Source organism: Hylaeus anthracinus, unplaced genomic scaffold, assembly GCF_026225885.1.
Source record: "Hylaeus anthracinus isolate JK02 unplaced genomic scaffold, UHH_iyHylAnth1.0_haploid 11994, whole genome shotgun sequence".
NCBI lineage: Eukaryota > Metazoa > Arthropoda > Insecta > Hymenoptera > Colletidae > Hylaeus > Hylaeus anthracinus.
The window spans coordinates 12,811,276-12,825,497 of NW_026534341.1; the positions used below are offsets into that span (position 1 = coordinate 12,811,276).

Here is a 14,222-nt window from a genome sequence, read left to right on the forward strand (position 1 = left end):
GCTCTAAGAAATTCATCGTGGGGGTGCTGAATTCTCCAGTCCAAGATAATTTGCATGGTTTAAAATCGCGTGAAACTTCTGAAACGTACTGCCTGGATTCGGTTCCATGCATATCACAGCTCAGGCGACTTCGCCCCTCGGCGAAATTGTATGAGTTGTTACCCCGCGACATGCACGTTGCATATGCATGCAGCTTCATCCCTCCCGCGCCACCCTCCGACAACCCACGGATTCGACTTTGTGTGTACCGATCGCAGGCACCAGGATTCTCGCCCCGCGGAAAGCCAGAAGCTACTCACCCCTTCTGCCTCGTTCTTAGCCTCGTCTTCCTCCTCTGGCCTGCGAATGCTTGTTACCCTCGACTGTAGTAGCGTCATCGACACGTCGCCGAAGAGAGAGAGAGAGAGAGAGAGAGAGAGAGAGAGAGAGAGAGAGAGAGTAAATCCACGCCCCTTCTCTTGGGTTTCAATGAATTCTAAAGATAACTTCTCGACTGCAAATCCTACTTCAATGCCAACCATCCTCCGTCTATCCGACGTTTTCTCCGTTCCTCTCATCCAGTTCTTGTTGCTAACCATTTCCGTCTTTGTCTGCGCCCATCTTCCGCCTCTCCGACTCCCTTGGTTCCCAGCCTCGATTCTGGATCCGGTGCCACCCTCCCCGTTTGGAAGGGTAGATAATTGCTCTCGAAACGGATGCAGTTATGCAAATACCGAGCGGGAATCTTTATTAATGCCAACTTGAACGTCGGCTAGAAAGCGAACGGGACCGCAACAGGGCGCAGGGGCGGTCGCTTTGACGGGGAGTCGATTCTGGAATCGTGCAAGTATCGGATCATCTCGTGAGTAATGAAAGCTTTCGGAGAAATCGACGATAAAAACGAAAAATGTGCTTTCCTTGTAGGGGACGATTCTGATAATTCGGTCAGACTATAACTCTATTAGAAATGAAGATTAAATAAAATCGAGACAGCTTTGGATAGTTTGATAATCTCCCTCATTCTATAATACAAATTATCTCCCAAGTGTGTTGATGTATCGAAAGTGCATTGATCAATAAAAATTAATTGAATAATAAGTATATCTCCTACAAAAAATTCAAAGGAGAGAGTTTTTAATTAATACCTCGTAATTCATCCTATGTACTTAAAATGACATTTACTTTACGTTAAATCAAATTGTTTTGTCACTATTCAAATTATTCGTACAAGAGTGTCATCAAACTTTATCCTTGTTTATGAAAAAAATATTCTACTACAAACAAATCTAATTTCCTTGATTTTCTATAAAATACAGTCGCGAATGTGTTGAAAATAGAAAACAAACGCGAACAAGATTTGACAAAATGAAAATTTAATATGTAATGTCTAGCGTGCCAATGGAATCTCATCGCGTGATAAAATTGATAGGTGTGGTATTCAATTGCCATCGCTATTCTAAGCTGTTCCGTGAGCTTAAAAAGGTAACAAGGCACTGTTTTATGGGATGACCTGATAACACCCGAATGCCACCCGAAACAGTTCGCCCCTATCGGGGTGAGTTAGCACGCGGGTCGAGGCGTGCGAGATATCGGGTTGGATCTACGATTTCGAGCGGCCTTCTTGGACTCGATGACGAACAGCCAGCCGCGCCAGTCTTTTTGCCTTCGTGGGCAATTACGGGGTGATAGATTGTCTGGAGATCGCGTTATCCAGGACACGGGCCGTTTGATCTTCTTCCTAAAACCGAACGTGCGAGCCACTCGCAAGTTAAGACTCTATGAACGATTAGATTCGCTAATTCTATTAGCCTGGTGCATATAAAATTTCATTTATACAGATGGAAGTTTAATCACGCCTAATATTTTTAAAACGTCGTATATTTAATCAAAATAACGTTCACGCGATTGTACCCATTTTCCTCGACGATTAACTCTTTGGCCAAGAGTGAGACTCGTGGTAAGGAATTTTCATGGGGAGCATCATCCCAATAGTGACACCAATACTCGAACTTGACAATGATCGTTTGTTGGTAATCCTTTCCTTGTTTGTTTCCAGATGGCTGCGAGAATAAGAAGTGTGACTACTATGCCAAATGCGAGAGCGACAGTGCTGGGGAAGCCAAGTGTGTTTGTCCTAGCAAATGCGAAAGTTCTGTAAGTAAAATTCTTCGTGAACTTTGTAATTATTGTTTGTCAACCTTGAAAATAATTTATAATTTTAGTATACATTATACTATAATATAAGCACAACAGACTACAACATAAACAGAAAAGGTAAAATATAATTTTATTCGTACCTTCCAAGTTCCGACCGCAATATCATCCGTTGAAAAATGTCCTAAGGTATGCGAAATGATCGTCGTTAAACGTAATCAGCCATCAAACCTACCAATCTCTCAGGCTTCACGTGCTTGTGGCCAATCGTTGCGTTAAGCCTCGCTCGCTAACGGGGTTGAAGTAAAATATTCATATGATGATGGATGTACCGTCGCCTGTAAGTATGTACACGCCAGAGCTAGAATGCCCTCCTCGTGCACGATGTTTCGCATTTCCGCTCTGCTACGCGATGTTACACGACCGCGTAATGAACCGTTCGTTTCACTCTCACTGATCGCTCGCGCAAAGGATATACCTTGGGGGAGGAGGCTTTCATAATATCAGCCTCTAGATGATAACGCTAGACATCTACCTGGAATTTTCAGGTCATTCGATTCAGACATTAAACGAAATTGCAATCGCGGGAAGAAGGTACAGACGAAGGGTTGTTGTTTAGAATAAAACAGGGATCAAGCTCTGATTTACGTCTTATTTACTCTACAAATGAAATTCAGATAAATTATACAAATTTTGAATTCGACAGGCAAGAATGTAACAAAAGTTTTGCATAATAGAAGGTGAATCAGCATAGAAGACACGAGACCAAAGTTAAAGAAACATTAACCCCGATCAAAAGGTTAATAGAGTACATATCGATTGGAAGCCGAAAAATGTATCGTAGTTCAAGTTTGAAGTCAACAGTGGGATGTACGAATACTTTTATTTATCATATTAAACTGTCGAAATATTAAAGTGCTCGTACATGCCAATCTGCAAATGGAAAAGTTTCTTAGCAAACAGGCACAGGCAATCTTAATATTCAAAGTCTTCGTAGCGCGGATCGTTGCTTTTAAACAGAGCTCGTCGATCCCCTTCCTCGCTCGCGATCCAGCCAATATCGCGTGATTCGCTCACTGGGGAGTCAAACGGAGTCGATACTCGTGCAAATCCCAAGAGCGTTGAGAAACTTACACGCGTGCCCAGAAGGGCGATGGGGGAACAAAGAAAGAAAAAGGGAAAAGCGCGACGTTATCGCGAGTAATCCGCAACGGTTCCCTCGAAGCCCGTGAAATAAAACTTCCGGCGAGCGAAAATATTCGTTGGGAATGGAGAGCACGTCAAGGCCCTCCGAGAGATATCGTTATCCCAGCCAGAGACTCCGAGACCAGTCGAGACACGCGGTGGGTTCGAAGATTCACGGATTCGTGGAACGTCCTGCTGACAAAACCACGAACAATTCCGAGTTCCTGCCACACGATGTGGATCGTTTGGCGGAACTGTCGTAGGGGCATGCTTCTTTTTCCAAAAGGGGATCGAAAACGTGGTTGGACGATGCTTAGGAGGAGACGGTACTACTGACCAGGGACCTGTTCAAAGTGAAACGACCATGATGTTAGGGAGACGATTATGGAACAAGGTCGAGACGAAAACCATCCGTTGGTATGACTTTCTGAGATAGCACTTGCTATTGTCGCATGAAACTCGGACTAGATGATCATAACGAGTTACCTTTCTTACGACCAGTTTCAAGATAATGATTTTCTGCAACTGAAGTACTTGACGAAAACTTTGGAAATTTTTGTACATTTATTTATACAGAATGAGTCTTATAACGTGACGACCTCAAATAAATCGTAAGGTATTTGTTGTACGACAAAATGTTCCAAACAAAAGTTGCATGGTATCTAGGGGGACATACAGTGCTGTAATCTGTTTTTCATTGCCTTACTTTTTTATTGAGATATTAGGGTTACCTTCAGTTTTTTAAACGGAATGTCTAATATTTTTTTTCGAATTCGGATAGAGCATCAAATTTTGCGCGAAAACGTATTACATAAAATGGGACTTCAAATGAAAAATTACTGAGATATTTATAAAAGAAATTTCTGTTTTGCGTAAAAAAGAATTACATGAAGTGGGACTTCAAATGAAAAATGACTGAGATATTTATAAAAGAAGTTTATGGGCAATAGCTGCTAAGGTTGAAGTACGACATCCTTCATTATTCACAACTTTGTGATACCTTTTTAACCGACTTCGAAAAGGAGGACGTTACTCAATTCAACATGTATATTTTTTTTTACGTTTCTGTACATTAAAATTGCCATGTTCTTTGAGTGTTCGACTGAGCCCTAAGAAGGTAGAATGCGATGACTGATTTCGATCGGGATACTTAGCTTGGTACAAGATCTTAGCTCTTATAGCATTTTCTTCACATGCACCATAAACAAATTATCATAACGTGCTTTCACTGTTTCTGAACATCGTAATAAAAATGTAGCACCTTTCTCAATACGACTTTAACGCTTACCGAGATACTAAATAGACATTTCGTGTTAATGATTATTAATATCTAACAGGGAATTTGTTTACAGATATGACCTACCGACGTGAATAAAGTCGTGCTAAGAATCACGTTGACTAAGCGTATTTCCTAATAGAAGATTATTAATTTGAAGATATCTCAGTAATTATTCATTTCAAGTCCCACTTCATGTAATACTTTTTCGCGAAAAATTTGATGATTTATCCGAATTCGAAAAAATATTAGATATTCCATTTAAAAAACTGAAGGTGACCCTAATATCTCAATAAAAAAGTAAGCTAATAAAAAACAGATTACATCACTGTATGTCCCCCTAGATACCATGCAACTTTTGTTTGAAACATTTTGTCGTACAACGAATACCTTACCATTTATTTGAGGTCGTCACGTTATAAGACTCACCCTATATATGCATATACAAGATTCTGTTAAATTTGCAAATGGCCTGGTCAATTTGTTTCGAAGTTGCAATATTCTTTGTCATCTCCAGACTAATGCAAAATAATCTTGTTCTACATGTCCTATTCAATAAACAAGCACAGGCAATCGTAATATTCAAAGTTTTTAAAGTCTTTGCAGTGTAGAACTGAAACAGTTATTACCTAATTTTCATTAAATATATTTAAAAATTGCTCTTTATTCCAGTGCCTGGGTTTCATTATTTTCCTTTTAATGTGAACATTGTTCAACGTTTTCAAACTTTATACCATGTGCATACTTGACTATGTTTCTTAAAGAAGGCACACAAAAAAAGAATGATATAACGATAAAGAAAAAGCTTCTCTATTTGGGCGAATGAATACTCATCAAAAGAGCAATAAATTTATTGAAATTATCGAGTCGAAACTAAATTCCCTTCATTTTCCGTTGTAGCCTGCGATGATGGCCGAACAGGAAACGAATTATTGCGATGCATCAGCGTAATTCTCAGTATTAGATCGTCGAGTGTTCCTCGGTTTCCCGTCTTAAACGCGAAATTACATTTTTCTCGAATGAACGCACAATGTTCCCGCGAATTTTACGCGTCAGCATTTGGAAACGAAAGGACTCTTTCGACGAAAGACGAGACGAAAAGGACCTAGTCGAAAGAGATGAGGGTTGGAGGAATTGTTTGAACTGCAAACGAGGAATATCGGCCACGTCCCCGCCACCCTTATATTCCTGCGCATCCCTTCCGTAATTGTCTCGTAAATTACAATAAGAAGGGAGGAAATGTGTATCGAGTCATGAAGAGGAAATAATATCGATCGACTGTCAATATTATCTTTTACTAGCGGAGCGATGAAATACTGAAGTAACAAATAAAACATCTCATGTTTTGCTGTTTGAAATTTATGCTCACGAAGAAAGAAATTTTTATATATCCTTATATCTGTTAGCTGAAATAACTAAAAATTAATTTCTGACAATAGTTACATTAGTCATTAATAATATTTCTTCAAGCAATGACCGAAGTTTGAAAATAAGAAGATTTTCAATCTTAATAAAATGTAAAAAAAGCTAGTATGTCTTATGTCTTTAATATTTAAGTTTAATGATAACTAAACATACATCTATTTCAATTCATTGGTCAATAATAACGAAAGGATATTCATATACATTGTCGATCTTCCATTCGTTGGTATAATGTAAGTCGTCTACAAATATTTGGATATACCAAAGTGCTACCACACATAAAAAAGAAAAATTTGCATGTCTCGAATACGAGCAGCTCTTAACGAATGGATTGTTTCGTCCCACATATCTACGAGTCGATTAAGCGTAAAAATAGCCTCTGATACCCAACGAAAAAATCAATTTACGATTGAGTTAGGTAACGATAAATCGTTTCAGTTCGGCAAATAATTTTCGTTCCTCGAGCTGGCCACCGCAAACGCGTCCACTGCATCGTTCGATATACCGGATACGAGCGTACTTCGCTGGACCAGACTTCATACCCATTATCCTCCATTTCAGAGACAGCAACGCCACAAATACCTCAGCCTCGAATTTCAATTACATCCGACGAGGTCTCCGTTCCGTCCATCGTTCCACGCGCATTTACAAACGCGCGAACGCGTGTCTCTTCCCTAGTGTTCAGCGAAATGTAATCACGTAATCAGTAACCGTGATTAATTCTTAACGAAGAATCGATGGCGATGGTCAAAGATTGATGAGTAATCGGAAATCGAAAGAAATCCGTAAAAGAAAGATACAAAAGTAGTCACTACAAAATGTATGTTGAGAGTCAGAGTCTCGAGTTCATAGTCTACGAGTTCGTATCTCAGAGTGCAAAAGTCTCAAGTCACTATGAAACAAAGGTGATGTAGGTACATATATATGTTATCGCGCTTTATTCAGTCAGTCCTAAGTATTCGTACTCTCTATGTCCACTGAAGAAATTTGTCTAAATTAAATGATGGATACGAGGTTTCCAATTAAATATCTCGTTATAAATATGTACGTGAATAAAGATTCACAGTCTAATCTCGAAGTAATAACCGTCCAACTCAGCTCTACGCGTCACAACATAGTGAAAACGCTCGGGGCAGAAAGGTGGCCAACGCGTTCATGAAACGCGTGTAATAAGCAAACAACGGCGGTGCTGGATACAGGGACGGGCTAATTAAGTTTTGCTCTTTCGTGTATTATTTTCTCGCCCCAGTGCCCGGCTCATCCCACGGTTCGGGACGCTCAGCGTACGTCAGGATCACGCCCTTGCTGCGCCTTGCCACGCGCAACAAGTGCGAGACGCGTGCAAGCCTGCGATTTTTTGCTATTTCTCGTCACAATCCTCCCTTAAATATCGCTCAAACTATTTGAATATTTTGCGTATATACGAATACCATAAATAAATTGGAAGATGCGAATATTATTAGTTCTTTAGAATCTTTCAATTTCTTGGAGTTGTCATGAAAACAAAGCTTGTTTTCCTCGTTTCAGGAAAAAGAATTTGAGGAATCGGAGAAGGTATGCGGCTCAAACGGAAAAACTTATGCTAATGAATGTTTGTTGAAGGCCGCATCTTGTAAATCTCAGACTGAGATCACTGTCAGCTTCATAGGTGACTGTGGTAAGAATTTTACTTACTAATTCAACTCGTTCTTTGTGCTGTTTTTACTAAGGGCAAATCAATCCTATCCAGATTCATATTTTATCATTAACTCACCATCGAAATAAAATTTTTAGTTCCTCGGTGAAAAGCCCAGTCGCTCATATACAGGGTGTCCCAGCCTAAGTGATACAGAGCTCTAACTCCAAAACTATCGGCCGAATGCAAAATTTCAAATATGGAAATTGCATGGTAAAATAGGGCTCATGTTTTAGCGAGAAGGAATTTTTGTTAACTTTGTTATTTAACGAGATATGATGGTTAAGTTTCATTTTTCAGATGGAACTACATATATAGTCTTTTTTATACCATGCGATAGTACTTTTCAAGACGAATTCATTAAGCTTTAATGTATTTATCCGATTTTTAGTAGTTTTCAAGGTATAACGCTTCAAAGTTTGCTAATTTTCAAGGAAAAAACTCGATTCGGCCCCGGGCGGTCCCATTGAGGCAATAAGCACCATGCGGTTCTTGAAATCGATACGGAGGAAAATGGGAAGAATCCCAATATTCTGGGCCTAGAATCCCAAACGAAACCCTCCGTATCGATTTCAAGAACCGGATGGTGCTTACCGCATCAATGGGACCGCCCGGGGCCGAATCGAGTTTTTTCCTTGAAAATTAGCAAACTTTGAAACGTTATAGCTTGAAAAATACTAAAAATCGGGTAAATACGTTAAAGCTGAATGAATTCGTCTTGGAAAGTACTATCGCATGGTATAACAAAAGACTATATATGTAGTTCCATTCGAAAAATGAAACTTGACCATCGTATCTCGTTAAATAACAAAGTTAACAAAAATTCCTTCTCGCTGGAACATGAGCCTGCATCATACCATGCAATTTCTATATTTGAAATTTTGCATATGGCCGATAGTTTTGGAATTAGAGCTCTATATCACTTAGGCTGGGGCACCCTGTACATATGAGTGACATGGTGATGAATATGTCGAGGAGTCCTCCAGGAAACTATCGCGAAACCGTAAAGAAAAGATGAAAAATCCCGTTTCAGAACTTTGCGCGCGTGTGAAATGCGAGCACGGCGCATACTGCAGGGCTGGTGAGTGCGTGTGTCCAGAAGAGTGTCCCAAGAGCGACGGCGAACCCGTATGCGGCAGCGATGCCAAAACGTATCCGTCAGAGTGCGAACTGCAGAAGGCGGCCTGCGACAAGGATCCAAAATTGCCAGTCCTGCGCGTGATATTTTACGGCGACTGCGGCGAGCGATTTGCTGTAGCAGCTTTGAGTACGTTCTTGATTTCTTTAAGGAAACCAATGGGATCGATCAACGGAAAATTTTCACGAATAAGTGGAATTATTACACCCAACTGGGAATGAGAACAATATTTTTTTAAGATGTCTTCCCGGTGTGACGCTTTCAAAAATTCAATTTTTTCATTTTTGCATTTTATAATTGAATATATTTAAAAACGAACTGTTAACATTTTGGGAGGTTATTCGAATTATTTTTGTTTTTAGAACCGATCTAATGTGATGGATGTCGTAGTGGAATCGAGGAGGTTTTCTTTACGATAACCACACTCATATATTTTCATAAACTATTTGAATTTTTTGTCTCAGACATACCGTCTTCAATATAACTTGATAGCCATGAAGATACAAGGAGATATTTTAACTTGAATACAAATCAATAAATAAATTGTATAAAGCTCGAACAAAAATATCTTTGTACTCTTTCTGTGTAGTATTATTCATAGAAGAAGTATTAAATTTATTCTTTATTTTATAGACTTCGAAAAGAATTCCTAAAGTATATTTAATTCATCGTTCGTCACACCAGAAAGACCGCTTAAGTTTTATCATTTAATTCCACGAAAGAGGACCGAAATAGGATGACCGAAGGCTCTACTTTTAGTAAAGGCACGCTTACATTCGCTTCGAATGCGTTCAAATTCCCCATGGTGTCACGTTAACTGTCGACTCATCAATGTTAACCGCAACCTCCGTACTAAAGACGACCCCCTTAACAAACTAACTATTTCACGACGTCTCGCGTAGCGGCTCTAACTACTTTAACCTTCCCTTAACCGCTTCTAATAGCCACGATGTCGACGCCCGCGGTGGTTCGTTTGGTGACCACCGCAGTCCCGACTAGCACCCTGGGTCGCGAGGATTGCAAGGACATCAACTGCGACTTCGAGGCGACCTGTGAGCTGGGTCCTGACAACTACCCCAGGTGCAGTTGCAAGTTCGACTGCAACTCGATATCCCCGGAAAACATGTATCCCGTTTGCGGTAGCGACCTGAGGACCTACTCGTCCTTGTGCGCCATGAAAATGGAGGCCTGCCAGAGGCAGCAGGAGCTAAGACGCAGACCCCTCGAGCTTTGCAAAGGTTCGAAGTAGCCGGGAAACTTATATCGAATTCGCTGTCTAAATTCTTCGAGCGTGACAAGCCTGCTTTTACCTAGCTTAGATGCTTGGTAGTCCGAGTTCCCGTGCTCCCTGCTTTGCTCTTGGTTAATGATTTAACGGGTTGTTCATTCCTCTTTCCCGAGACGTGGCGGTGTGACGTTTCTACCGGTTTCTCTGCCCTTTTTAATGTTCCTTTGTCTGCTTTGGTATTCTTAGGTAATGATGCATACTACACTGAACCATTAACCATCAACTGGAGTCAAAACGCTCCACGGTAGATTTTTAATCTGCCCATAAAGTGCGAGGAAGTTGACACTATAATTTATAGTAATGAAGCTACATTACGTACAAATTGCAAAACCAGTCACGATCAATCGCATGAAGTATAGATTCCACCTGTCTCTTTATTTAAGTAAAATTAATTCACCCTGTCAAGGATTGAATACATTATTTTCGCAATATGTCCACGTCATTGGAATTTGTTTTCGTTTAATTTGCTCCCGTATATCATACACGTCCGGTAATTATTTTATGTTCGCCCGTTTAGATATAGCTCTGTTACCATTTCTTGCCCACAAAACGATCCAGTATATTGTTTACAGCGAATTAAGTTTAAATATACTTCACGAGAAATTTTCTTCGATACAGGCATGGAAGTGAAGCCATGTTACGGTGAGACTCCTCTGCTGGATAGCGAAGGGAAGGAATACGACTGCGGCAATGGACCAGAACGAAGGGACTGCCCTAGTAACAGTTATTGTCATCAGACTACGCGACTGGCTCGGTGCTGCAAGAAAGGTATGTTCAATTCTTATTGATAATTTGGTATTCTATCAATACTATACAAAGGACAATTTCTTTTTGTTATAAACTTATTGCGATGCAACGTAAAGACGCTATTTAAAAAAAAAAGATTTTATTTACTTCCCGATGCTACGCGAAAAGTGTTTGAAAGGTGGAACTGAAAATTCTGATTTAAATGAAAGTTTGTGTGAATGTAAGGCATATTGAAGTATAGAAAGAAAAATTTTTTTCCTGACAAAGCACTCTTTCTCATTGCACCATCAATATCCCAAACTGACTCCTCCGCCTTGCTTTAATCCTACGTGTCGTTTAAAGTACAAACTCTACCGGATTATTCGGTTGCCGGATTAACTGTATCAGGATTGGAAAGGATTACTACATTTCTATGTTCATTGCACGAAGTTGACCATATTGCGAGATATACACCATGTATCATATACTTCGAGTAAAAGCTAATTCAGTCATCGATTGGGGAGATAAAAATAATTTAAAAAATGTATACATCAGTTTTATCTGATCTTCTTCTATCAGCATTTGTAGAAAGTGCTCAAATTAGCCACCTTATACCTAGATTAATAACTCGTGCGATTAGTAACTGAAGAAACTGACGTACAATTAATTTTGTTCATTGTTTTCGTACCCTTCCATAGATGTTACGACTCATCCTGTATTAAACACTATTGGTAACGAAAGAAATAAAAATGAGTTATAAATTGTCGATCATTTAGCACAAGAAACCCAGGTCGTAAAGTGTTCAGACTCCTGGCACGGTTGCTGTCCGGATGGTAAGACTGCCGCTCGTGGACCTAAAGGAGCAGGTTGCCCGAGTTTATGCAACTGCAACAGGTTGGGCAGTGTCTCTGACACCTGCAATCCGGAAACGGCACAATGCGAGTGCAAACCGGGCGTCGGTGGTCTGAAATGCGACAGATGCATGCCTGGCTACTGGGGACTGCCTAAGATCAACGAGGGTCATCAAGGATGCATACGTAAGACCACTTGGGATTGCACGTTTAAACACTGTGATGAAATTGATTTTTATGAGAAATAACAATTGTGTTGTATTTAATTATTGAACTGCTAAAATATATTAACTCGTAACTGTTATGGAGGTTTGATAGTGCCATAATTGATAACCAATTGCGTTTGTATGATGCTTTCAGCGTGCGGCTGCTCGCTCTTTGGCTCCGTCAGGGAGGACTGCGAACAGATGACGGGTCGTTGCGTCTGCAAACCAGACATTCAGGGCCAGAAATGCACTATCTGTACCGATCACAACAAGATATTGACGCCTACTGGTTGCTATTCAGGTACCACGTGCGAGAAAAATCTATGTATCATTGTGCATTAAGAAGAGTGCATCTATATGTCTGTGAAAATGACTTTTTTTATGGAAGATCATTTGACCTAGTGTACCCTTCTGAGGAATACTTATCATCTGCTAATAATTTATTGCTTCCATTAATTCATCAAATCTACAAGAACAAAAGCATTTCTTGACAACGTTCTTTTGAATTCATTTATTGATTCATAGTTCCTGAAGAGTAATTGTTTATTAGGATTCTTGAAAACGTGCAATTTATTTCGCAAGTATTTGACCATCTAGTTGCAAGATTCTTTTCATTTATATTTGAATGGTTTTATTCAGAATAGCCCAGAATTAATTTCTACACCTATTTAATTAAATTCTAACAGAATACAGAGTTGATAATTTTATACGTGATAGCAATTTATGAAAAAAAACCAAAGGTGTTATATCTTGAAAGAAAAAAGTTATCGAACCAACGTTTATATAACCCTTTTGCGCCTTTAACCCTCTCACTGCCAGGCAAATTTAATGCATTTTGCCTCGGCCCCAAAGATTTAATACAGACTTTTTGTTTTCAAAAGAAAATTCTGCCATCTTCTTTTGCAATAATTCGTGAATCAAAAGGTTACAAACTCATCCCTTGACTAACTATTAGGTGGACTGGAAAGTAATGTCGTTTTTTCAATTTGAAATACTTATTTATCGCTCACTAGCTCATTGATTTTTATCGATCTGGCATTCAAAATTTTTACACTAAATGGCAAAAGGCTGTTGATAACGAGGGCGATTACATAATTGATTAAAAAAAGGAATTTATTAAAAATTTGTTTGAATTTAATGTAAAATAAACGACATTACTTTCCAGTCCACTTAATACAATCAATTTGACCTACGAGAAATCCCACCTACTTCAGACACGCCCGATACATCCTGACCTAATTTCACTCTCGGTTCGAGGTCTCAAGTTATGTGTCCGCCAAAGTGTCGATCACGATTTGCCGATATGGTATCACATCCATTGATCGTGTCGCGAAACATTCTAACATCATCATTCCATCTGCTTGCAGCCGACACGATACCGCCGATACCATCGTCCTGCAACGAGCTGGAATGTTATTCCGGTGGCCACTGTTCGGAGATCGGTGGCCCGCAGTGCCTCTGTCCGTCGTCCTGTCCATCGGACATACCGTCTGTGCCGGTCTGCGGTAGCGACGGACAGACATACGACAACGAATGCGAGCTAAGGCTTTACGCTTGTCGCCACCAGGCAGACGTGGTCACGCAGGCCTTCGGCCACTGCAGAGGTGGGTTCACTGAGCGTACGCCGTACAGGCCGCCTTATATTCTGCGTTACTAACCTCGCAATAACAGACGCTTCTAACCATCGGATACGGCTACCGAACAGGGATCGGATTCTTTACACTACGCCACGAAATAATAGGGCACCCCTATATCGTTTACAGGAGTAATAGGACTCGACGAGAAAATTATTTGCGCAGGATGAAAGCTGTGGATGTAGACAGCAATCAGCAGTCGCTACGCGACTGAAAGTGTTGCCTCCATTCGTTTTTTCTTTTAATTTCTTTTTAATCTTTATGACAATAATTTTATGTCAACACTGCATTACAGCTCTCCTATTTTTGAACTTATTTATTGTAATATATTGTTCTCTACCTGACGATTTAAAAATTTTCGAAACACAACAACAAGCGTAGCACAGTACCTCGAAGTTGCTTTTATGCCGATGTTCGTGAACTGTGACGTACGATTTCCTAGAATCTACTCGATCTGTTATTCGTCGACGATCGTTTCAATGTAGAATTAATGTGTCTGCAAACGGTCAGGTTTCTTTGACGAGCAGCGAATCATGATGCGACTCTTGCCCCAGACGAGTGAAACGAGGACGAACGATCCAGACGTGGGAGTCGTAACGATTTCGAGGGTTTTCCGATTGTAGAATAGACATACGATATTACTCTAGACGGTCGAATATCTAGGATCAAGTTATTTAGAAACTGGAGG

The 14,222-nt window shown here is 40.1% G+C and overlaps 1 protein-coding gene across 3 annotated transcripts in view; it reads left to right on the forward strand.

Annotated features, from left to right (window-relative positions):
* Positions 1-14,222, forward strand: part of LOC128888507 (agrin-like) — a 546,810-nt gene that overhangs the window by 505,809 nt on the left and 26,779 nt on the right. For 2 of the 3 annotated variants that reach the window (XM_054145409.1, XM_054145410.1), the window contains exons 10-17: positions 2,036-2,133; positions 7,544-7,673; positions 8,725-8,958; positions 9,774-10,067; positions 10,736-10,885; positions 11,620-11,880; positions 12,055-12,201; positions 13,268-13,504. In XM_054145409.1, the coding sequence (XP_054001384.1) occupies positions 2,036-2,133; positions 7,544-7,673; positions 8,725-8,958; positions 9,774-10,067; positions 10,736-10,885; positions 11,620-11,880; positions 12,055-12,201; positions 13,268-13,504 (1,551 nt within the window). The remainder of the gene's footprint in view (positions 1-2,035; positions 2,134-7,543; positions 7,674-8,724; positions 8,959-9,773; positions 10,068-10,735; positions 10,886-11,619; positions 11,881-12,054; positions 12,202-13,267; positions 13,505-14,222) is intronic. The other variant, XM_054145411.1, reaches the window with a different exon arrangement.